General features: G+C 40.0%; 1 protein-coding gene and 1 long non-coding RNA gene across 15 annotated transcripts in view; one reads left to right on the top strand and one right to left on the bottom strand.

The window, feature by feature from the left end:
• Window positions 1-15633, top strand: part of LOC118627995 — a 39440-nt gene extending 23807 nt beyond the window's left edge. Inside the window, exons 4-5 of the long non-coding RNA XR_004959235.1 lie at window positions 15189-15357; window positions 15530-15633. This is a non-coding gene — a long non-coding RNA (uncharacterized LOC118627995). The remainder of the gene's footprint in view (window positions 1-15188; window positions 15358-15529) is intronic.
• The window catches only part of C2CD3 (C2 domain containing 3 centriole elongation regulator), a 156216-nt gene that overhangs the window by 25749 nt on the left and 103726 nt on the right, over window positions 1-26741 (bottom strand). For 13 of the 14 annotated variants that reach the window (XM_036258605.1, XM_036258603.1, XM_036258602.1 and 10 more), the window contains 7 exons: window positions 17431-17569; window positions 14967-15031; window positions 11057-11262; window positions 10141-10167; window positions 9642-9775; window positions 7016-7177; window positions 172-389 (listed from right to left, as the gene is read on the bottom strand). In XM_036258605.1, the coding sequence (XP_036114498.1) occupies window positions 172-389; window positions 7016-7177; window positions 9642-9775; window positions 10141-10167; window positions 11057-11262; window positions 14967-15031; window positions 17431-17569 (951 nt within the window). The remainder of the gene's footprint in view (window positions 1-171; window positions 390-7015; window positions 7178-9641; window positions 9776-10140; window positions 10168-11056; window positions 11263-14966; window positions 15032-17430; window positions 17570-26741) is intronic. The other variant, XM_036258617.1, reaches the window with a different exon arrangement.

Below are 26741 nucleotides of genomic sequence, written 5' to 3'. Positions count from 1 at the left end.
ACATGTTCTTGTGCCATGCTACTATGCCTCTCCTTTCAAAAGGAAGACGATAAATAAATAAGATGATGAAAGTTGTTGGTCTCTGTTGGTCATAAGAGCATGTCATTCAAATACTTTCTGAATAGGCACCTAGTGACTATAACTCTTCAACAAGAGGAGCTCTAGCCATACCCGTGATTAAGGAGCTGACTTGCAACACCAGGTTATTGGATTTCTCTAGGATGCACTGGCTTTCAGGGTCTAGGCTGCTGGCTCCTGGCCCACGATGGTCCCCATGGCTCTGTTGGCACTGCAAGACAGTCTGTGTCTGAGGACCGAGGGGAAATAAAGGCTTGGTGAGCTTCTGGCTGAAGTACCTCTGAATCTGATCTAGCTCACTCAGATTCCTCCTGCAGAAAAAGAAGGGGAGAAGAGGACAAATGGGTCATTCACTGGGATTATAAGCATCTTTTATATTCCCCTGACATTCTACTGCTTGAGCAAGGACCTTAATACTTCTCATTTGGTCTATTAATACTAGGGCTCTCTCTCCAATCGACCAACTCATCCTTCACGTCTCTGACTATAATCCCATTACTGGGGACAACTTTCTCCCCTCTCTGCCTGCAATTCCTCTTCTGATGGCCAGCAAAAATCCTACCTCCTGGTAGGAAACCACTCTTTTTTTTTCCCAAGACAGTTTTATTTATTTATTTTTTTTTTTGTGGTACGTGCCCCTAGCGGGAACCGAACCCGGGACTCTCTGGTCCACAGGCTGACACTCAACCGCTGAGCCAAACTGGCCAGGGCAAGGAAACCACTCTTGATTATCATTCCAGTAATCAAGTCCTCTACCTCTGACAGAATAAGGCCATACTCTGTGCTAACACTGACCTTTGCTACCTCATAACCATTCCTGATCTTTCAAGCAAGTGACCTCTCTGTTAGCAAGCCTTCCCTGACACTCTAAATTGATTTAAGGGTCCTCTGTGCTCCACAGTTCTTTCCTTACTCTTCCATCACATCACTTGTTCGTTTCACATCTATTTCCCTGATGAACTATAAGCTCTGTGCTGATTCCTTTATTATCTGTTACACCCAGCACAGTGCTCAGCACAAATTAAATCAATGTTGAATGGATAAATGGATATGAATAAATTACATTAAAAAATCTTTTGTTCAAAAATCTTTAATTGGGCCACATTAGTTTCTTTTCTTTTGTGTGTGTGAAGTGACCATATCCTCACAATTTTATTGTTACTTACTAAAACAAAATATGAACCTTGTCCCTTTCTCTTCCTATCTCCTCCCAGTTCAAAATGCTTGCACTTCTTTTTTTTTTTTTTATTAATTTGTTTTTGTTATAGATGTTTCTCATTTTTCCCTCAGTGACACTCTCCTCTCCTCCCCTCCCCTGCCCATTCCCAGCTTTGTTGTCTATGTTCATTGGTCATGCATACATGCATGTGGTTTATCTCTCCCCCCACCAACCCCCTCCTCTGAGGCTTGTCAGTTTGTACCCCACCTCTATGTCTCTGGGTTAATTTTGTTCATCAATTTGTTTAGTTCATTATATTCTACAAATAAGTGAAATCATGTGATATTTCTCTTTCTCTGCTTGGCTTGTTTCACTTAGCATAATACTCTGCAGGTCCTTCTATGCCATCTCAAAGGATAAGAGATCTTTCTTTCTTACAGCTGCATAGTATTCTATTGTGTACATATACTACAGCCTTTTAATCCACTCATCTACTGATGGACAGACACTTTGGTTGTTTCTAGATCTTAACTATTGTACATAGTGCTGCTATGAACATAGGGGTACATCTATTCTTTCTGATTGGTGTTTCAGATTTCTTAGGGTGTATTCCTAGAAGTGGGATCACTGAGTCAAATGGCAGTTCAATTTTTAACTTTTTGAGGTAACTTAAATGTAACTCGTGATTCCATAAAAATTCTAGAAGAAAATGCAGGCAACAAAATCTCAGATATCATACACAGCAGAATTTTCACTGACAACAACACTGAAGGCAAGAGAAACAAAGGAAAAAATGAACACATGGGACTACATCAAACTAAAAAGCTTCTGCACAGCAAAAGAAACAACCACCAAAACAGAAAGGGATCCTACTATATGGGAGACCATAATTGCCAATGATGCATCAGATAAGGGGTTAATTTCCAAAATATACAAAGTGCTCATACAACTCAACAAAAGAAAGACAAAGAACCCAATTAAAAAATGGGCAGAGGAACTAAATAGACACCTCTCCAAAATGGATATGCAAATGGCCAAGAGACATATGAAGAAATGCTCAACATCACTAATCATCAGAGAGATGCAAATTAAAACAACTATGAAGTGTCACTTCACACCTGTCAGAATGGCTGCCATCAACAAATCATCAAACAACAAGTGTTGATGAGGGTGTGGGGAAAAGGGGACTCTAGTACACTGCTGGTAAGAATGCTTGCACATCTTAATAGCCAGCATTTTCTTACAGCTGCAGATGGGCTCACTGCATTCAAGCTTCAGCACAATTTTCTTTGTAGTTTTAGCCTTTTTTTGTGGAAAATTGGCTTAGTCTGCCTGCCACCATAGCCACTGCTTCCTATCATAAAACCATTTTCCCTGAACATACAGAGAATCCTTGCCCTTCATGTACTGTGTTACTTTCTGGGACTGATGCTTGCCACACTTCTTACAGAAAGTTTGGTGGGTTTTAGGAATGTTCACCGTGTTTGAGAGAGCTCTGTCATCATGGAAAGGCTGGCCCTATTTATTCTTATCCTCCAGTGAGAAATCACACTAACCACTATTACCTTCATTTGCATAGGATTTTATGTTTTATGCTTTAAAAACATTACCTTGTTTAATTCTCAGTCAACCAGATGAGATCAGTAATTACTGTTTTGCAAACAAGAAATGTGACGATCAGAGAATTTAAGTGATTTGTCCAGGGTCAGTAGTATGCAGCTACTCAGAATCTGGGACTCCAAGTCTCATGCTTTTTCCATAATAATAGATGGGTCCTGTCCCAGTTGGTTTCACTCCTGTCTTACAGCTTTGAATGCTGGAACCTGAGTTAAACTACTCCCCTTGCTCTGTCCCTATTCATTTCAACTTTTAAGGTGCTCACATTTCTCTCTTTCAAAGTCCATCAGTCCAAATCATTGGTTCACCTCTCTCTCAAACTCCTTTACTCTTGGCATCTCCACTGACCTGCTGTCTTAGATTTTCCTAAAGTTTTCTCATTATTTGTTAGTTTAGTTTCCCTAACTAGGCCATGAGCATCTGGTAGTAGAAGATAATATCTCAAACTTCTCTGTTTCTCTAGTATACTCATGTGCCTGATACAACTGGCACAACATAGATACTAAATACCTATGAAGTAAACCAAAAGTCTTTCTATCCTTTTATTAGGAACAGTCTGCATGTCTTAGAGTCAAATCCAAACCAAATGAAAGGACAAAGCTGATCCTTATTCTGTCACTAGAAGCCAAGATTCTATCAAATCATAGGGATTTACTTAGGTGTCTGTATCTGGGTGTATGCCAAATGGATAAATACTTGTAGCAGGAACATGCAAACAAATATAAACATGATGAAGCTTCAGAAAATATGCAAACCTGCCCTGGCTAGTTTGGCTCAGTAGTGAGTGTTGGCCCAGGGACCAAAGAGTTGCAGGTTTGATTCCCAGTCAAGGGTATGTACCTGGGTTGCTGGTTTGATCCTCGGCCCTGGTTGGTGTCATGTGGGAGGCAACCAATCGATGTGTCTCTCTCACATTGATGTTTCTCTCTCTCTCTCCTTCCCTTCTACTCTAAGAAGCAATGGAAAAATATCCCAGGTTGAGGAAATAAAAAGAAATTATGCAAACCCAATTGGCCTTGTCAGAGGTTCTGGGTGTAGAACCTACTAACATCAAGCTGCAAACTTCTCATCTGTAAAAAAAGTTTATTAATATTTGCTCTGCAGGCCTTATAGGATTTCTATGACTCAAAGGAAATACTGTTATAGGGCTTTGTAAACCCAAAGAAGTAATGCAAAATTGATTATTATCTCGATTCCTCTCCATTTGGTAGAGAATTCATCTATAGCAGTGGTTCTCAAAACCTGGTAGCATCAGCATCACCTGAGAACTTGTTAGAAATGCAAATTCTCAGGCCCCATTGAATCAGGAATTGTATGGGTGGGTCCCAGCAATCACAGGTATTTATTTATTTATTTATTTATTTATTTATTTATTTATTTATTTATTTATTTTATCCTCACCCGAGGACATTTTTCCATTTTTTGTTCAGGTAGAGTGGGAGGGAGAGAGAGGAACAGAGAGAGAGAGAAACATCGATGCGAAAGGAACACATCGAGTGGCTGCCACCCGCACGACCAACCAGGGCCGGGGACAAACTGCAACCGAGGTACGCGCCCCTAGCGGGAACCGAACCCGGGTCTCTCAGGACCGCAGGCCGACACTCTAACCGCTGAGCCAAACCTGCCAGGGCTATTTTATTTATTTTTAAAAATATGTTTTTATTGATTTTTTAGAGAGAGGAAGGGAGAGAGAGATAGAAATATCGATGTGAGAGAGATACATTGATTGGCCGCCTCCTACATGCCCCCTACAGGGGATCGAGCCTGCAACCTGGGCATGTGCCTTTACTGGGACTTGAACTGGGACCTCTCAGTCTATCGGATGGGCACTCAACCACTGAGCCACACTGGCTGGGCACAATCACTGCAATTCTGGTACACATTACATTGAGAACCACTGCTCTAGGACAGTGGTTTTTAGCCTGGCAGTTCTGACCCCAAGAAGACATTTGGCAGTGTGTGGAGACATTTTTGATTGTCATAACTAGGAGAGGGGTGCTACTGGTGTCTGGTGAACAAAGTCCAGGGATGCTACTAAATATCACAGGGCATGCCCCCACAGCAAAATATCTGGCCCAAATGTCAACAGTGCTGAAGCTGAGGGAAGCTGCTCTGGGTTAAAGGAGAGTTTCTTTTTCTCTTTTCTCAGTGGGTTCCAAAATAGGTTATGTAAATGACCTAATAAAATATAGTCACACCATGGATAGTTTTTTAAAAAGCCTCAAGTCTCTAGGTGAGAATCTGAAAATATTACTTACTTGTAATATAAGTTTGAGCAGTTCTCCATAGTCTATAGCACAACTGCTCAATCCTTTTTAACCCATGCTCCACCAATCAAAAAGATTTTGCCAATCTTTCTTTTCTGAGGTTGCTTTTTGAAATCAAACAACAAGGTGTTTTTTCCAAATAGAAAATCTTTTAAATATTTTTTTCCTCAAACTTTACACTTACTCTTCTTCCCTTCCCCATCACTTTCCACTTGAGAATCACTGTTTTAAAAGTCCAAACTCTGCCCTGGCCAGTTTGGTTCAGCGTTTAGAGTGTCAGCTGGCTGACCAATGAGTCATGGGTTCGATCCTTGGCAAGAGCATGTACCTCAGTAGCGGTTCGTCCTCGGCCCAGGTTGGGGTTGTGCGGGAGGCAACCAGTCGGTGTGTTTCTTTCACATCGATGCTTCTCTCTCTTTCTCCCTCTTTCCCATTCTTTCTGAAGATAAATGGAAAAATATCCTTGGGTAAAGATTAAAATAAAAAAGGTCGAAACTCAGCCTGACATTCAATTAAGGCCCTTTAAAATATAACCCTTACAGAACTCACCTCACTTTTTTTTTTATCCCCACCCGAGGACATTTTTGCATTCATATTCAGACTGAGCGGAAGGGAGAGAGGGAAGAAGAGAGAGAGAAACATCGATGTGAGAGAGACACACTGACTGGCCGTCAACCACACGACCCCAACCGGAGCTGGGGACAAACGGCAACCGAGGTACATGCCCTTTGTGGGAACCAAACCTGGGCCTCTCTGGTCCGCGGGCAGACGCTCTAACCGCTGAGCCAAACCAGCCAGGGCTCACCTTGCTCTTTATATCTTATTTTCAGCTTTATCTTAACTGCAATGCTGATATTTCTCCAAACCTGATTTGCTGTTTTATACCTCTGGGCCTTACCATGGTTTTTCTGCACAGAATACCCTTCACATTGGGTGACTGATTCCTTCCAAGACAAGTTCAAATATGACTTCTTTAAATCTTTCCATGACCAATCTAGAATGTTACTTATTCCTCCAACTACCTTTGGCCAGGAAACCTGCAACATTATAATTATCTGGCAACATGGCTATCTCCTCCACTGGGAAGGGCAGAGCCAGGATTGGAGGTCAAGTCTCTCTGACTCTGAAGCCAAGTCCTTTTCATTGCACTGCACTTCTTGTTAGATAATCTGGGGGCTGTCCAGATGATCTATAATGGCCCTTTCAATTCTCACAGTGTTTCTCTGAGCTCAGATGCTGACTAAACTAAGAAAGAGACAGAGAAGCATTACCAGGACAGATGCTGGTCTGGAAGAATTCAGTGGTTGTAAGGATAAAGACTGTGGGCACAATGAGGCTTTGTAAATTGTAAAGTACATAAGAGGCTGTGTAGATGTGAGAGGGTAATTATTAAGTTTGGTGAATAATCTAAAGTTCTTGTATTAATAGTACATCAATAATAGAGCCTTGTGCCCAGCTGGTGTGGCTCAGTGGTTGAGTATCGACTCATGCACCAAGAGGTCACCAGTTTGATTCCTAGTTAGAGCACACACCTAGGCTGTGGGCCGATCCCCACTGGGTATCGTGCAGGAGGTAGCCGATTGATATTTCTCTCCCATCGATATTCTCTATCTCTCCCTCCCTCTCTCATCCTCTCTAAAATCAATAAAGAAAAATAAATAAATAAAAAATAGAGCCTTGTGAAGGAATAAAAGGCCCAAGCTTAAACAGATTTACCTATGAGGTATCCTGTGAGGCTCCAGGGTCCAATTTGACATTAATGTGTATGGAAGCCCCTATTACACCTTCCAGAGTTATGGGAGCTGATAGAAAAGCTATATTGCAGGTTGCCATTGTCCATTCACTTTGTACTCCACTATAGTTTCCTGTATCTTTTCTTAGCAGAGGGTCTCACCTGAGAGAAGTTAGAATAGAAGTTTGAGAGGACAAGGGTGAGGTGGTTGCTTTGTCATCACTTGGCAAGACTGCCTCTCCCTGCTGCAGGGATTCATGAAATCGGCGGATGTTCTGCACATGCTCTTCATGCCGTGATGCATGGCTTCTTGCGGCACCACTTCTGTCAGGAATAAATGGGGGCAAAATAAATTTCCAGCCAATGCGAAAACTCCTAGTGTGACAATAAACAAATCACCTTCCTGAAATGGTATTGCAAATCCATCCCACTACCAGAGTTCTGGCTTCATCAACTCTTCTTGGATTACAACAATGTCCTAAATAATCGTATCTTTAGTATTACCCATTCCCCTTGAATAAAATTTCCACATTATAAAAATCACAGATCTGAAATAATGAGAACATTTATAGAGTCCTTATTACATGCCAAGCAATGTTCTAAGCATTTGTCAAGTACTAATCTATTTAATCATCATCACTTCTTTCTAGTTTTGACTTTTCTTTTATCTATAAAACAAATTTCAAATTCTATCGTAGGGTATTAAAGAACTTGACCCCAGCAATAATCTTTTTATTTTTATTATTATTTAAAAAATAATCTCCTTAGTTGCCCTGGCCGGTTTGGCTCATCGGTTAGAGTGTCGGCCTGCGGTCCAGAGAGACCTGGGTTTGGTTCCCATTAAGGGCATATACCTCGGTTGCAGTTTGTCTCCAGCCCTGTTTGGGTTGTGCAGGAGGCAGCTACTTGATGTGTCCCTTTCACGTTGATGTTTCTCTCTCTCTCTCTCTCTCTCTCTTCCTTTCTCTCCCTACCACTCTATCTGAACAAAAAATGGAAAAATGTCCTTGAGTGAGGATAAAAAAAGAATCTTTTAAAATAACAGATTCATTGAGATATTTCACCCATTTAAAGTATACAATTCAATTATTATTTTTTGATTCATTTTGTTGTATACCAACATTGTCTTTCTTTTTATTTTATTATTATTATTATTATTATTTAAAATATGTTTTTATTGCCCTAGCTGGTTTGGCTCAGTGGTTAGAATGTCAGCCCACGGACCAGAGAGTCCTGGATTCGGTTCCTGCTAAGGGCACGTACTTCGGTTGTAGTTTGTCCCGGGCCCTGGTTGGGGTACTGTGGGTGGCAAGCACTTGATGTGTCTCTCACATCGATGTTTCTCTCTCTCTCTTTCCCCCCCTCTACCTCCCGCTCTATCGGAAGATAAATGCAAAAGTGTCCTCAGGTGAGGATTAAAAAAAGGTTTTTATTGATTTATTTCACGGAGAGAGAAAGAGATAAAGAGATAGAAACATCGATATGAGAGAGAAACATCAATGGGCTGCCTTCTGCACGCCCCCTGCTGGAGATCAAGCCTGCAACCTGGGTGTGTGCCCTGACCAGTCCATGGGACGACGCTCAGTTCACTGAGCCACACCAGCCGGGCCCTTTCTTTTTATTTTTAAGTAGTATATACCATTGTATGAATATACCACAATTTGGCTAGTCTTGGATGGCTAGCTGGAGTAGAATAATCTTTTTAATATGGCCCTTTGAAGTGGACACAGCAACATTTTAATGTGGACAAAAAGAAGATCATTAAACTTGTAGCTTTAATAATTATTAAACAGTGGCTTCACCACTGATTTGTATTTCTATTGTTAGATCAGTGCCCTCATCCTACCCATATGTCTCATAGACTGGCTATGGTCAAAGTAACACCCATAAAATAGTAACAGAAGAACATTACTTGGGGTGGTGAACACACAATACAATATACAGATGATGTATTATAGAACTGTATACTTGAAACCTATATAATTGTATTAACTAATATCCCCCAATAAATTCCATGAAACAAAATAACAGAAATATCTTAACCTGGGGTCTAGGATTTGACAGACACATGGGCTCCCTTTATGCAGAACACAGAGGTTCTCATCATATAGTGAGCAGGTAGAAAGCTACATAGCCCAGTAGTAGGCCTGTGAGTGGCTTAGCAGTATTAGAGAGTTCTTTCTTGAAGAAAAGATCAACTCAGTAACTGCTGCTGTAGGGAAATATCCCCTGCCTCCCCTCTGAGGTAGAAAGACACGGGAAAGACTAGTGGAGGCAGAAGGATGCTAAATGGTACTAGGGCCTGGAAGGGAATGGGGGTGCAGAGAAGCAATCTTATTCTTTGACCCTGCCTTCTGACAGGATGGAATATGTTCTAGCCCAATATCCATATGCATAGCCATGGTTGGCTTGGGTGAAAAGGATGAGCCAGTTGGTTTTTACAAAAATAACCTGGCACATTGGTTTGGGAGGAGAAAGTCATGATATCTTTATCATACAGCTGATGACTGATTTTACAGATGAAGGTCAAAGGCCTTTAAGGAAAAGAGAAAAGTGTCCCTTGCCTGAAGCTATCCTTTTAATAGCAGTAAAAGTTCTAGTTCCTATATTATAAAAGCTTTGTCTTCATAGGACATTGATGTTTCCAGGTGTTGTAACAGAAGGTCAACAAAGCTCTTTCCCCGCCTCTAGTTTCTTCCTCTAATAAAGGAAAGAAAGAAATGACAAACCAGTTCGTACACTTATATTCTTTGACTCTATGTCTTCCCATCATCAAGAAATCACTCACCTCCTAGGAGAGGAGACATCAAGCTCTTTTGATGAGGTATCAATAATTTGTTCTGGAGTCTGTCTTGCAATGCAGCTGGGGAATGTAGCATACACATCAGAGACAGGGAAGGGAAAGGGATGGTATATTGGGATCTGCAGAAGGAATAAAAAAAATGGTACCCTTGTCACCATGAATCCCTTTGGAACAAAGTAATATAAGTAAATTTGTAAAATGTATTGTATGTGTACAAATATAATTTACTGAGTATTTTCTATGTGTTGAGAACTATACTAAGCAATTTACATGCATTTTATCATTTAAACTTCACAATAATCTTATGAGATAGGTACTGTTATGCCCACTCTAAAGACTATATTATCAGATTGCCTTTCAGTTGTTTTATCTATATTTATGATCTTGTTTCTCCAGCTAATCTGTGAACTCCTGGCTAGACATTATCTTACATTTACATGTAAGGATAATCTGGTTGCGGCATTTCTTTTTTTTTTATCCTTACCTGAGGACTTTTTTTTTTTGCATTTATCTTCAGATTGAGTGGGAAGGAGAGAGAGGGGAAGAGAGAGAGAGAAAAACATTGACATGAGAGATACACATCGAGTGGTTGCCACCCACATGACCCCAACCAGGGAAGGGACAAACCGCAACCGAGGTACATGGCCTTAGCGGGAACTGAACCTGGGACTCTCCGGTCCGCAGGCCGATGCTCTAACCACTGAGCAAAACTGGCCAGGGTTGGTTGTGGCATTTCTTATCTGACCAGGGTTGATGTGAAGAAAAGACTGTAGTATACAGGGACTATTTAATAACTCTTTGTCATTTTCTCATGCATGCATTCTTTCAGTATTTCCTGATGCCTACTCTGTCAGGTCCTGGGCCAGGCACATATGATAGAGAGATGAATAAACCACAATTTTTGCCTTGATCGAGCTCCCCTATCTGGTACAGTTTGGAAAATTCTTTCTTTTATAGTTACACTCCTTAAAAGAGTTGTCTATAATTACTATAATCAATTCCATTCTTCCCAGTCTCTAGCTTTTAATTTTTTTTTGATGATAGACCAATGATTTTAATGTAAGAGTTTTAAAGAAGTTCAACCAATATGATTTCAGATTCCACACTGCAACTAATCTTATTTTATTTAAAAACTGAGATATAATTCATGTATAATAAAGTTCACCCTTTGAAAGTGTTCAGTTCAATGGTTTTCAGTATATTCAGAGTTGTGCATTCATCATCACTATGTAACTCCAGAACATTTTAATCACCTCCAAAAGGTCATGAAGTTATTATAAAACACAAATATATATAATGTGTTCTATGAGCTGGAAAGTACTAAACACATGTAAAGAAACGTCTTGTAGGTTTTGCTCGGTAGAACCATTACTGGTTAAGATGTGAATCAGGATACATACCAGTGATCCTGGGGTTTCCACCCCACGTCTTGCTTGCCTTTCTTCTTTGAAGTGCATCAAACTTTCCAAAGGGGAAACAGCAACTTTTATCTGCCCCTGGCACTCTCCACTGAAGTCTGTGATGTTGTACCAACCACAGACAAACTGGAAGCCAGAGAGAAGTGGGGAGAGGTCCACTGAGGCAAAGCCAATCACTCTCTCCTCATCTGTGGGGGAAAGAGAAGAGCTGGGCAGTGTGGCTGGACATGTCCTGCCTCTGAGATCAGAAGTTGCACACAGAGAAACTGATTTAGGAGGCTGGGGGGTGTAATGATTCCAAAATCAACAGAAGAGACAGGTAATGAGGATGAGAGAGACTGACAACCATAACCTGCTTTCACTATTATGAATTTACTCCCTTTTTGTATGGCAGGGAAAAGCTGGCAGGGTTGTGATTTGTCCTCTTGGTATAGACCACTGGAGAACACCCTTAAACACAAACAATTGTTCTTTTCCCTAGGTTATCATGTCTCAGTGATTTCCCTCAAGGCACTGGGTCTTGAAAGGAAGCATGTGAAAGACCAGCACTCTTGGAATTATGAGGGATTTATTTGCATTTTCCCATTTATGCCTATCTGCATTTTCAAAATTTTCTATAACGTATTTAATTAAAAACAAAAGTGACATAAATAACAAAAGAAAGTACAGAATGCAAAATGAGCTTGGGGGCTGCCCTTAATGACTAAGAAGATCCTCTTTTTGGCTGGAAAAACTATCATGCAATGATCTTGTACTCAGACTCATTGCTTCTTTTTCCTCATTTCTGACAATGAAAGTAGCTGGGGACAAACAGGCCTCTACCACTCCACAAGTTCCTATTTGATATAAGCTCCATCCCCTCCAATGAATATCAAAGGCTGAATCTATAAAACATGGACACAATTCTGTTTTCAAATTGCTAAATAAATCAAGGAATCCAAATTTTCAAGAGGAGTAGTCCTGAGTTTCTCAGTTCCCTGTGCACACTGCTGGCAACACTGAACTCATCACACGCTAACATTTGTTTACACAGCTTGCTCTTCTTTAGACTGGGACTAACCTAAAAGCTGAGACCAAGTATTACTTGCTTTATGTTCTCTACACTTTCCATACTTAGCATAACAGTTTCCCACATCAACTTGATAAACATCCACTAAGCACGAGTGAGCTGGCCAATGCAGACTGGGACAAAGAAGCAGTGTGCCACGACAGCAAATCTGAGTGTGGCTTTGACTTAAAAACACGTTACTCTAACTCCCTGAACCTCAAGTCTCATATATATAATGAGAAGTACTGAACTGAATTTAAGATCCCCTTCAATTTGGACAGTCTTAGATTCTAGGAATGCTTGAAGTTGTGCTCCCCAGAGTAGATAATGCTTACCTAATGGGGATGAAGAATGATGGTTAAAGCCATTAATCTGCACTCCAAAGATCTGTTATAACTTTACAAAGAAAACTACTCTTGCTTTATTTGGTTATCGGAGATGTAACCTGTTCTTGACATATTTTAACGTTAGGTCTAGGTAACCTCACTTTGAGAGTTCTCCCTTAACATGAGAGCACTACATCCTAAACATACTTGAGGAAAAATCTGGCTAAGTTGGTCACTGAGAAAAACAATGGCTTTGAAGAGTTCAATTTAATATCAGATTTAGCAGAACAATCCATCATTTTCCTTTTGTAGTGCTAGTTCATTTTTTTTTAAATCCTCACCCAAGGACATTTTTTTGCATTTATCTTCAGATAGAGCAGGAGGGAGAGAGGAAGAGAGAGAGAGAGAGAAAGAAACATTGATGTGAGAGAGACACATCGATTAGTTGCCTCCTGCACAACCTCGAACGGGGTTGGGGATAGTATGTGCCCTTGACCAGAAACTGAACCCAAGAACCTTTGGTCTGGGGGCCAACACTCCAACCACTGAGCCAACTGGCCAGGGTTCTAGCAGGAATCTTTTTTTAATATTTTTTCTTTATGTAAAGAAAGAGGAATGGAGAGGGAGAGAGAGATAGAAACATCAGTGAGAGAGAACATCGACTAGCCGCCTTCTGCATGCCCCCCACTGGGGATTGGGCCCACAACCTGGGCATGTGCCCTGACTGGGAATCAAACCAGCGACCTCTTGGTCCATGGGTTGACGCTCAAATAGTGAGCCACACTGGCAGGGCACAGGCATCTTTAATCTTTTTAAATTTTTTAATCTTTTAAAAATTTTATTAATTAATTTTTGTTACAGATGTTCCTCCTTTTCCCCCCCACTGGTACCCTCCTCCCATCCCCCCACCAACATGGATATATGTTGTCTATATCCATTGGTTATGCATATATGCATATAAGTTCTTTGGTTTATCTCTTCCCTCCCCCAAACCCCCTCCACTGAGGTTTGTCAGTCTGAACCCTACTTCTTTGTCTTTGGGTCTATTTTGTTCATCAGCTTATTTTGTTCATTATATTCCACAAATAAGTGAGATCATGTGATATTTGTGTTTCTCTGATTGGCTTATTTTGCTTAGCATAATACTCTCCAGGTCCCTCCACGTCGTCTCAAAGGGTAAGAGATCTTTCTGTCTTACAGCTGCATAGTATTTCATTGTGTAACTGTACCACAGCTTTTTTATCTACTCATCTACTGATGGACGCTTGGGTCTAGCAGGAATCTTAAAGCAACTTTATAAAAGGGATTTAGTAAGACAAAATTTTTAAGTATAGGAGTTGTGAGATAGTTGGATATCCTCATTGCCTTATTTTTCTGAGTCATCTAACCTTACCAACATGGTAAAGCATAAATGGTGAAGGCTATATAGCCAGTCAAAACTGGGTTCAAATCCTGACTCCATCAATTAATAGGTATATAACCTCAGGTAAGCCACTAAACTTCCTTGGGCCTCAACTTTCACATCTATAAAATTTAACTAATTATATTTTTACCTTGAAGAATTAAAAATGTATGTAAAGCTTGTAGCACATTGCAATTCACTTATAAACAGTGATATAGTATTTACTAAGTATCAGGCATTCATTTAATTCTCCCCAAACCCCATGAGGTGGGTACTATTATCATCTATATTTTACAGAAAAGGAAACTGAAGCACAGAGTAGTCAAGTCATTTACCCAAGGTCATACTACTGTGTAAGGGGCAGAACTGGTATTTAAATTTAAAGAGTGTGGCTTCAGAGTCTGTGCTCTTTACATTGTTGTATTATGCCTCTTAATAAATGATAGCTGAGTAAAACTAGGTTCAAGGACCAGGAAATAAGTACCCCTGTCTTGAGAAGGTTCTTAAGACAAGGAAGAACAATTTGTCAGACTCTACTGCCTGAAAATGCTAGGGTCTTGGTTAATAAGCCAGAGTTAAGAGAAGGCATAACACAATATACAAGGGGTAGAAATCACTTGTGTATGGCACAATGTACATTATGATAGTTGAGATTCAACTGGAAACACTCATATGTACTTGGATTTCTGCACTAAGCATGTAGTCAAACAAAATTATACACTTTCTAAGGATTTAAATTCCAGTGGCATTCTGTGGGATTCCCTCTAACACGTATGTGTATATTCAGCTCCACCAGTGCCATTGTTTTACTTCGTTAAAAAAAGAAAAGGATTGCCCTGGCCGGTTTGGCTCAGCGGTTAGTGTCGGCCTGCAGACCAGAGAGTTCCGGGTTCGGTTCCTGTTAAGGGCATATGCCTCGGATGTAGTTTGTCCCTGTCCCGGTTGGGGTTGTGTGGGTGGCAACTAGACAATGTGTCTCTCTCACATCGATGTTTCTCTCTCTCTCTTCCCCACTCTCTCCCTCCCGCTAAGAAAAAAAAAAGAAAAGGATTAGCAAACTGTCAATTGTATGTGAGCTCATTTTTACAATCAGAGTTCCCAGAATAGAGTTCATACCTCCTTTATGCCAGACTTTGAAGACCAGAGTTTGTTGTGGGTTCAAAAGAAGCTCTTTTGATAGCCTATTAAGAAAAACAACCATGATAAATGAACTGTGTAGGACGCTTCTGTAATATGAAGCTTAGATTTGAAGAATATCATGTAGTTTACAATGCACTTTCCTAACACTTTCAGTTTACTTTCATGATCATCTTCTAGGATATATTTTTATTTTCACAGTTGAGAGGAGGAGCTAGAAACTCAGAGAAGTAAAGTAACTTGCCAAGACTTGGAAACAGGCTCCCCTGATACAGCAATTTCCCCTTCACACACAAACTGTTTCTCAAGACAAGGGAAGGAGTATGGAAAGGGAGCCCCTTAACATGTAATGACAGTTTTAATTTAGCAGGTAAGAATATTTCCTGTGCCATGGGCATGGGGTAATGGTGAGAAGGGAAAAAGAGGGGGAAAAGAACATGTATGGAGTACCTTCTTTGGGCCAGGCATAGTGTCAAGTGTTTTATATATATGTAATCTGCACAAAAACCTATGACATGGGCATTATTATCCCCATTTTACAGATGATGAAGCTGGGCTCACAGAAGTGAAGTGATTGGTTCAAGGTGACATAAAATCAGCAAGTGGCAGAGCTGGGATTTGAACCCTAGTTTGCCTGACTCCAAAGCCATTCTGTGCAGAGGTAAGGCACCAAAATAAAAAGTGCCTAATTTTCATACCAGATGAAGAAGTTGATGTGGAATTCACTCCGCACCTTTAATATATTTTACATGGCACGAATTACAGTTTTAAATTACAAAGATTTGGAAAGCTCCAAATCAGGTACCAATGCTACAGGTGAGCAAGTTGGAGAACCAAGGCAAATCAAGAGATTGAACTGAATAAGAGGCTCTGTGCTAAAGTGAAAAAAAATACCATGTTGGAGTTTTTAATTCTAGCTAGGGGGTCAAAATACTTACCTTTGAATTCCATTTCTACTATTGTCACCTAAGTGACCATTAGCCTGGTTTTCTTACCTGTTAAATGGGATGGTATTATTTACCTATAAGATTGCTAGGAGGGTCAAATAAAACAATTTTGTGCCCTGGCTGGTTTGGCTCAGCAGTTAGAGCGTTAGTCTGTGGTCCAGAGAGACCCGGGTTTGGTTACCCCTAAGGGCGCGTAACTTGGTTGCAGTTTGTCCCCGGCCCTGGTTGGTTGTGTGGGTGGCAGCCACTCGACCTGTACCTTTCATGTCGATGTTTCTCTCTCTCTCTTTCTCTTCCTCTCTCTTCCTCCCACTCTATCTGAACAAAAAATGGAAAAAAAATGTCCTTGGGTGAGGATAAAAACAACAACAAAAACAAAACAAAACAAAAAAACAATTTTGTGATAAAGGAGACAAACAGTACCATTATTCATTTTTCTTCTAATCTTGCCTATGCTATCATGTAACCTCCCTGGGCCACAGTCTCTACAACTGTAACATGATTGACAGGACTCAGCCTCTGATTTCTGAGCCTTCCACAGGAGATTTGTTGTGTACTTAATAGGTACCATGAGGAAATTTTCCTAAATGCCATCTAATTTGGACTTCGCAATAATCCTGTGATTTACCCCACTTTAGAGATGAGGAAGCTGAGGTTCAGAGATGTTATGTAACTTGCTCACACAGTTAGTAAATGACAGAGATGGGGTTAGAAGCCAAGTCTTTCTAGTTCCAAAGCCCAACCTCTTCCCATTGCATCAGAATACTTTTCCAAGGATGTACAACCCTTTTTTGAGATTTGTTCTCTCTGCCTTCTTCATTTAGAAAACATATACATTCTTCCATACTCAACTGAGGTGTCTTATTTAAGAAGTCTTCCCTGAACTTTTAGCTCTCATCTTCTAAGAATATTTTAAAATTTATCTTAACCATCTTAAATGCCTGCTTTGTTCTAGGCACTGGGAATTAAAGATAATTTTGATCCTCACAGAATAATTTTTGAACTGTACCTAGCCGAGTTAAAAAACATCACAACAAAACTTTTAAACTACTGCTAGCTGTGAATTTACTTTTTCCCATTTTTTCTTTGTTTACATTTTATTTTTCAATTGCAGTTTACATTTAATATTATTTTGTATTAGTTTAAGGTGCACAGCATAGTGATTAGAGAGTCATATACTTTACGAAGTGATCCCCTTGATATTTCAAGTACCCACCTGACACCATACATAATTACAATATTATTGACTATATTCTCTATGCTGTACTTTACATCCCCATTACTACCAATTTTATAACTACCAATTCATACTTTTTAATCCCTTCACATTTTGCTAGCTTGAATTTAAATGCACTAGGATTAAATCACTGCTTGATAAGAAAAGCATTTTCTAGGTCTGCTCAATATTACTGTGTTTGTTACATTCCTCACTCTGAGTTTATCTCCTGGAACAAAACCAGATTCTAGAGGTTAATGGAACATCATAAAATACAAACCTTGATTGCTGTTGAAAATTCCAGATGGGGGAATCTGTGTTTTCAACCACTGGGGTGTAGATAGGAGATGCCTCATCAACTGTTGCAAAGGATACACAACAACTGGGTATCGAAACTTTCCGCTCTGTCAAGGGGCTCCCTGAAATAGAACAGAGTGGAGCGACTGTACCTTAGGGTATCAAAAAGAATGTGTTAGAAGCCTCCCATTATACAGGTACAAGAAGGACCATTCCAGCCCTCCCGTACCTTTGGGTCTTTGCTTGAGCTATTTCTTGTATCTGAAATGTTTCAGTGTCCTTTCTGCTACTAAAACTGTCCTATCAAGGCTTAGTTCATAAATATTCCAGACAAAAAATGACTTCTCCCAATTCCTTGTACTTTATGGAATGGTGGAAAATACTGGATTGAGAAGAAAAAGAAAGAAGTGCAAAAAGCCCTAGCCTTAAAGAATAAGGTGATCAATTACTAGCTTTGCCATATATATTCTGTGTGACCTTGAGTATGGCTTATCTAAGCCACAGCTTCCTCAAATAGGACATATGATATATATATATATGACAGTGCTAAATAATAGAGATTCTATATATAATGTAGACTCTATGTACTCCATAAGATGCCTTTTAGCTCTAAAATAATATATATCTCAGGATTACAGATGCAAAAAAGAGAAAAGAATAAGAAAATAAGTATGTCTTAAATATTATTTCTGTGGTCCAGAGGTACAAATTCTGTATGTGGATTCTAAGCAGTTTGTCTTCTTTCTACCTGTCTGGCTCAAGGTTTCTCCAAATCCTTACTCTCATTTCACCTTGTAGGTGAAGTTAATCTTTGAGGCACCACCCTGCCCCTTCTCCATCTGGCTGCTTCTTTCAGTAACTACTCTTCCAAAGACCTCAGGCTATCCTGTGACAGAAAGCAATCTGATGAATAAGCCATGGTCAGGAACTACTGATTTTACTCTTTTCCACCAGCAGTATAACATTTACTAAGTAGCCATTAGCCTGGCTGGTGTGGTTCAGTGGATTGAGTGTCATCCCATGAGAGGTCCTGGTTCAACTCCACATGCCTGGGTTGTGGGCTCGACCCCCAGTAGGGTGTGTGCAGGAGGCAGCTGATTGATGTTTCTCTCTCACATCAATGTTTCTATCTCTCCCTACCCCTCTCTCTAAAAATCAATACAAATGAAAAAATAATAAGTAGCCATTAAAAGATAGGCTCTCAACTCTCTAGGCAGAATCACTGAACTTTATATCCCCAGTCAGATTTCTCCAACTTCAGCTTTCTTTTCAGGTATTAAATAGGTGTACCTGCAACTTTGCTTTGATGCATTTTCCTCAACTAAAATAATTTCAATTAGAGTAGACCAATTCTTTTCAAACTTTTCTACCAAAGTAACAATAATCCAGAGAAAAGTAAACAACAAACTCTAAAATGCTGCCTTTAAAGGGCAACAATAAGCATGACATCTGTTAGCAGGCTTGTGTTTAATCTAAAAATTCACGAGGATTTTATATTATCTTCCACAATATAGCCCTATTTGTTTAAACTAAAAACAATTTTCCCCCCAATTCTTGGTAAAAACTTGTCTAATGTTATTCAATCTCGTGACTTCTAACACCTCAGAGCACACAACCAGACCAGATGGCATACTTCTAGACTGTCTTACAGGGGATAATTAATAAAGAAAATGGGTGATAAGGAGAGAAAAGAGAGTGGAAATTTTCTAAGGAGGCCCTGGAGAAGAAAACTGATAAGATGGAAGAGGAATGCTAGCCTTAGAAGTGAGATCTGGTGGTATCTGCGAGGCAAGAAAAAGCTGAGGCATGTGTAAGAGTTGCCAACAAAGCAGAACCTGGAGAAAGGCTGAATCTGAATGTAGAAAAGCTTTAGAATCAGAAAGTCTCTAAAGATGCAGAGAAAAACTATATGGGGAACAAAATAAAACAAAAACCACTGACTTACAACATGGCGAAAACAGTTTTACAAGCATATTCTTGAAAGAGCGGGAAAGAAGATTCTAATAAAATGGTAGTAAGCAAATAATAGTTAATGGAAATCAATAACATAATATCCATCATTACAAATATAAAATGTATAGAATGGCACTAATAGTACCTTTGTCTAGTGAGCTATCTTCTTAAAAGTTTTATTTTAGTGAAACAACAGCATTTATGTGGTCTGACATGCTCAGCATCTATCCCCACCTAGTTTTACTGTATTATATTCCTTTAATGTAAAGACTGAAAGGGTAACAACTACATTTCCCAGACTCTTTTGTAGCTAGAGTATGGAAAAAACTGGTTTCTTGCAATTAGATGCCTTTACAACAGATTTGGAAAGAAGATGTATGGCAGAAGACATCTTCCTTTTCCTTCTGCTTTCCCTATTAGTAAGGGTGACATTGAATTTTCTGCTCCAGAGTTTGGTTCCTGGGTACGCAGAAGCCCTATGGTAATATTGATGATGAGTTTTGGCATATTATTCTGAACTTAAAAGATCTAGTGGTTAAGCTTGGCCTAAAGACCGCTCATCTAAGCTCTTCCAATGACTTGAAGTAACTTAATATTCTATATTAAACTCCCTACTGTTTAAAATGTCTGGAGCAAGTTGTTTCCTGTAACTGGACTCATCCTGACATAGCTTTCATACCCTCTTCTACCCACAATTTCCTTATTAGATTTCAAGCTTCTCAACTGATTTCTTCCAATGAAATGTCATACATCTTCACAGCTAGGGAAAGATAATCAGCCTCTATACTGGCAGTTCCCACAGTAGTCTATGATACCCTGTTTGTCTCTGTTTCCCTTACTAGACTGAGAGCTCCTTGAATGCAGAGTAGGCCCAAGGCCCTTATTAAAGATCTGAAGACTCCCAGTGCCCTTTGTCTATGGATGGTTACCAGGGTCGGAGGAGATAAAGAAACAACCTTGTCTGCTTATAGTGTGTACCAGCAGAGGAAAATATTGCTCAGGAAAGTTCTGCGAGAGATCAGCAGAGAGGACCAATTGCAATTCTGAGAGGCATGATTTCTAAGTTCTGCTGTACTCTGAAGACAATCTTAGCTGATTATCTTGTATGACAATCACATTTTATGGCTGAGGAAAAGAGAAATAGGTTTGCTCAAAGTAACTAAGTTAATGGCTCAGGTAGGGCCAGAACCTCATCTTCTGATTCCCATTCCAGAACTCTTTCTATTACATCATAACTTGGAAGGCACATTTGAGAGAGATGATGGGCAGATTGTACTCTCAGCATTCAGCACACTGTCTGACTGATAGATAAATGTTTGCAGGAAGAAAGACTACACTGGCTTATCACTGCACGAGTAGGAATTAGGATGCAAGAGACCTCTGAAAGTCAGATGACCACTCTCAGAAAGAGGCCAAATAACAAGTGACTTACATTTTGTAACTCATGCCAGAAATAAGGTGTTAAGTATCATATTCACAAGTAAGAGGACATTACGTTTGCTTAGTGATATTGTGAAAATCAAGGTGCTGGAATACAGAAATAAACAACATGCAGTCCTTGTCCCCGAGGAACAGACAGTCTAGTGGAGAGACACATTGACATTTTCAGTACAGAGTAATGATATGAATGAGGAAAACTGTGTGTGGGTGGTATGGAGGTGTTGACAATACAGAGGGAGGTTTTCTGCTAATGGGTGGTCAGGCTTCAAAGTGTTGCAGTCACTTTAGTCAACTCCTGAAGGAAGAGACAAACTTGCTGAGTAAGAGAGGAAAAGGCAGTCTTAGGTAGAAGAAACAGCATAGTCAAAGCCTTGGTAATATGAGAGAGAATGGGCACTGGCAAAAGTTTCTGAAGGCCGAACAAGCGAGATGAGCAGTGAGAATGGAGAAAAGGTGACAGAAACTTTCTAAGAGGCCATGATCCTATATCCTGTATTGGACACAGTGGAAACTTAGTTATGCATCTTTGTGATTTCCTCTGTTAAATTCCCCATAAGTCACTTTCCTGCAGGAGAGGCAACATAGGAGATCAGAAAAAGTACTAAGGAGAAAAAGTCATTTGTGTAAGGCCTCAGATTCACCCACTTCTTCATTCAACAAATATTTACCACCTATTATGCATCAGACATAGTTCTAGATATTGGGAATTCAGCAGTAAATGAAAAAAAAAGCAAATAAAAAAATCCCTGTCTCTGTGGGATTTATGTTCTTTAAGGAAATACAGAAAATAAAATACATTGTTTAAGGGTGCAGATAAAAATAAAGCTGGAGCCCTGGTCGGGTAGCTCAGTTGGTTCGAGTGTTGTCCCAACACGCAAAGGTTTTGGGTTTGATCCCTGGTCAGGGCACCTATAAGAATCAACCAATGAATTCATAAATGAGTGGAATAACAAATCAATGTCTCTCTCTCTCTAAAAAAAATCAATCAATAAATAAAAATAAAAAGCCGGAAAGAGCGATAAAACATGTTGGGGAGGGGCGCAATTTTAGATGGGTGGCCAGGGAAGGAAAAGTGATTGCAGTAAAGACATGTCAGAAGTGAAAAATACTCCAGGTAGAGGAACATCAGTCCAAAGACCCGGAGGCAGAAGTCTGCCTATAGAGTCAAGAAAAAGAGGGCTAAGGCCCTGGCTGGGCAGTTCAGTTGGTTAAAGCATCATCTCAATGCGCCAAGGTTGCGGGTTCGATGCCCAGTCAGAGCACATACAAAAATCAACCAATAAATGCATAAAGAAGTAGAACAACAAATCGATGTTTTTTTCCCTCTCTCTCCCTTCCTCTTTCTCTCTAAAATCAATAAAAAAATAAAAAAAGGAGGGCTGGTGAATAAGAAGAGTAGGAATACCAGTGGTGTAGGTAGAGTTTTATAGCTGGGAAGAGAGAAAGGAACTCAGGCTTAAAGGCTTAGAAAGGTGCAAGAGCTAAGGCCCAGGGAATCACTCATTCATTGTTTGTTATGCTAATAGGGAAAGGAAGCCAAACACTGCTAGAAAAAAGTCACCAATTAGTCTTAGTGGAGCCTTTGCTACTGCTCAGCAATATTCTTATTTATCTCTTCATGAGACCGTATAGTTCCTTGGCAATGACCTTGAGTTCAAAAGAGGATCCTCCATGTCCCCTCTAAGCAAGCCCAAAACATGTATTTTCTTACTTCGATACCTTTATTCAAGTTGAAATATCCATTTGGAATTTCTTTCACACCTTTCTGAAACCCTACTCAATTTAAAAAGTTTTCTTGATTTCTTAGCTATCTCTGATTTCACTGTTTCTAAACTTTGTAAACACTATAAATTATATTACCCTTTAGCCCACAGAGCATTCTGTTCATCTATCATTCATTAACTGTGTAGTTGCTAATGTCCTTAACTGGATTAAAAGCTCTTGGAAGACAGAAACTATGTGTCATTTGCTCTGCACTCTCTGTACCTGGCACTGGTCAGGCACAGATTTACTACTTGCTGAATTGCACTAACATTCTTGCAATGTAAGCTCAGGACTGGATGTGTGATACATGCCCACTCTGGGCCTGACTAACTGATTGAACATTGTAGATGGGACTAACTGGCAAACCCAGCTATATCTCGTACCTGAGAGGCAGGATGGTATAAAGGAAAGAGCTTGGGCTTCAGATCTAGGTGAACTGGATTTGAGTTCTGGCTTTGCAGAATTTGTTTACTATGTAACTTACATCACCTTTTTGTGTTTCAATTTCCTCATTTATAAAATGGGTATATACTGCAATCTATTCATACCATAATACCACTTGTGGTAAGGATTAAATGAGATAATTAATGTACAAAAATGAGAATAGAACTTGGCACAGGAGATGCTCAATAAATTACCTTGCAAGGTCTTATCTTTTTTTTCCAATCCCCACCTAAGAACATGTTCATTCATTTGAGAGGGAGGAAGGGGGAGGAAGGGAAGGAGGGAGGAGGAGGGAGGGGAAGAGGAAGAGAGAGACAGGGAGAGAGGGATGGAGGGAGGGAGGAGGAGGAAGAGAGAGAGAGAGAGAGAGACAGACAGACAGACAGACAGACATCGATGTGAGGGAGAAATATGAATCAGTTGCCTCCTATACACACACCAACTAGGGAATGAACCTGCAACCTAAGTACGTGCCCTGACTGGGAATAGAATCCACGACCTTTTGGTGAACAGGACAACACTCCAACCAACCGAGCCACACCGGACAGGGTGCAAAGTCATATCTTAAAAATAAAATTCACTGTCTAATGGAAAAGTTACAAGTATATTTTGATTTTTGTAATATGGGGACTCCTCTGAAAATGGGATATAAATCATATTTTTGTATATTAAATTTTATTTTCAATGCAATAGCAAACCCCCCCAAATAACTTGCAAAAATTAAAGCTTTTATGTGTTTTCTTCAAATTCATTCATCTATTCATTTTTCTCTTTTAATAATTCATTTTTTTACATTAATTTGTCAAAAATAGGCTGGTTTTTTTTTTTCTTTCATTTTTTGTTCAGATAGAGTGGGAGGGAGAGAGAGGAAGAGAGAGAGAGAAACATCAACGTAAAAGGGACACATCGAGTGGTTGCCACCCGCACGACCCAACCAGGGCCGGGGACAAATTGCAACAGAGGTACATGCCCTTAGCGGGAACCGAACCCAGGTCTCTCTGGACCGCAGGCCAATGCTCTTAACTGCTGAGCCAAACCAGCCAGGGCAAAAATAGGCTGTTTTGGTGGGGCAGTATAAAAGCAAAAATTGTTTCCCAATTTTGTTAACTTATAACGTATCTCAGTATCTCTAATACTGCCAAGCAAGACTGTACTTGGAGAAGACTTTGTCCTGAGATAGAATATCCCAAGGTCTCTGATACACCAAGATTATGAGAAGGATTATTATATGAAGGTGTCATCATTAGAAGCTTATAATCCTGGAAGTGATGTCTGTTGGTGGTGTGTATAGGTTGAAACATAAATGAAAGATAAAAAACAGTTACTATGAGCATGAGTTTTATTGCTGTTCCAACACAGCACAAATTAAGAGGCCAATACAGGGATGACAGGAGCCAAACCAAAAGATGTATATTGAAACCTCTGGACTCACAAGGCTATGGTTTCTGACTCTCATAGCCATCACACATCTCAGACCTGTTAATCTCAGCTATTTACAAATGAGAAATTCAAGATACAGAAAGAAACCACAACTTGGTCAAATTCACACACATATACAGTGTACTGGCTGGGAAAAAAGAGCTCGATATGTTCCTACTACAATGTAAACTTCACAAGAATACAATTTTTTTTAGAGAGAGAGAGAAAAGTATCAATAGGCTGCCTCCTGCATGCCCCCTACGGGGGATTGAGCCTGCAATTTGGGCATGTGCCCTGGACCGGAAATCGAACTTGTCACTTTTTGGTTTGCAGGCCCGTGCTCTAACCACTGAGCCAAACCAACCAAGGCAAAAGGGCACAATTTTTATCTGTTTTGTTCATTGCTTTTATCTCCAGCACCACGGACAGTGCTTGCACATAGCAAATACAGTCAACCCTGCCACTTCGTACTTTGACTTTCGCGGCTTCACTCTATTGTGTTTTTTCCCCAATATATTCATTAAAAAGTTGGTCAAGATAGTGAAAATGATACAGCGCGTGCTCCGTTGTCTGAGTCAGTTATACACCCCTATATTACAATTACAATTAAAATTACTGTACATATGAACTGTAGGCCTATGTATTCGAGCACCCCAGGAATCCTTCAATGCCAGGTGCAACCACTAGAGTATGGAACGGATTAAGAGCGATAAATGAGGGACGACTGTACTACAAAGTTGTGTTGTTGAATGATGAATCAATGAGTAAGATAAGTTTAAAAAGCTCATATCGCCCTGGCCGGTTTGGCTCAGCGGTTAGAGCATCGGCCTGCGGTCTGGAGAGACCCAGGTTCGGTTCCCGCTAAGGGCGTGTACCTCGGTTGCAGTTTGTCCCCGGCCCTGGTTGGTCGTGCGGGTGGCGGCCACTCGATGTGTCCCTTTCACGTCGGTGTTTCTCTCTCTCTCTTCCTCTCTCTCCCTCCCACTCTGTCTGTACAAAAAATGGAAAAATGTCCTCGGGTGAGGATTAAAAAAAAAAAAAAAGCTCATATCTAGTGGAGAAGAAAACCATGCAAACAATTTCAGTACCATTGGGGCCTTTATGTCAGAAAAACTCTCTGGTAAATGGTATTGTTTGAACTGAGTCTTAAGAGAGGACTTGGAATTGAGCAGGCAAAAAGAAAAGAAAGGTGATGGCAAAGGGAAAATTTTTGGAAGCAATTACAAGGCTGAATTAAGGTAGGGTAAGAGTTCTTTGTGCCATGGACTCCTATGGCTGTCTGCTGAGGTCTATAGGCCTCTTCTTTTTTTGTTGTTGTTCAGATAGAGTGGGAGGGAGAGAGAGGAAGAGAGAGAGAGAGAGAGAGAGAGAGAGAGAAACATCGACGTGAAAGGGACACATCGAGTAGCTGCCACCTGCTCGACCAACCAGGACCGGGGACAAACTGCAACCAAGGTACATGCCCTTAGCGGGTACCGAACCCGGTTGTCTCAGGACCGCAGGCCGACACTCTACTCGCTGAGCCAAACTGGCCAGGGCAGGCCTCTTCTTTTAATAGTGCTTAAAAAAATGCATAATGTAAAATACACAGGATTACATAAAAATCAAATTACATTGGCATAGTTATAAACACTAAAAAACTTTGTGACATGGTAATATATGTACTTTATTACTGCATAAAAAGATCTAAGTTTAATAACTACTGTAATTTTGAAGTAATAGTAGGAATAAATGATATTCTAAAATATCTGCAATAACTACAATGAAATATAAAAATACCTCTTATTTCTATTATTGATAACATTACAAGGATTGTTAAGATTACTAGGGTCTATTGCTTATATTCACAATTAGAAAAAATGTTAAATTTTTGTTTAATGTTAAATCGTGTACCTCGATTGCAGTTTGTCCCTGGCCCTGGTTGGTTGTGCAGGTGGCAGCCACTCGATGTGTCCCTTTCACGTCGATGTTTCTCTCTCTCTCTTCCTCTCTCTCCCTCCCACTCTACCTGAACAAAAAATGAAAAAATGTCCTCGGGTGAGGATAAAAACAAACAAAACAAAACAAAACAAAAAACTCTTGGCCCTAGGTGAAGGCCTGAGTTGGCAGCAATGGAAAAGAAGGAAGAGATCAAAGAGAAATTTGGGAGAGAACAATTCAATGGATAATTTGATGATGACTAAGAAAAAGAGAAATATCTAAGCTGATACTCAGGTTTCTGGACTGAAAAATTTATGATATGCAAAATTAGGATAACTGACAAGGTCCACTTAT

This window comes from Molossus molossus, unplaced genomic scaffold (genome assembly GCF_014108415.1).
Source record: "Molossus molossus isolate mMolMol1 unplaced genomic scaffold, mMolMol1.p scaffold_m16_p_13, whole genome shotgun sequence".
Lineage (NCBI taxonomy): Eukaryota > Metazoa > Chordata > Mammalia > Chiroptera > Molossidae > Molossus > Molossus molossus.
This window is presented reverse-complemented; position numbering and strand designations above follow the sequence as displayed.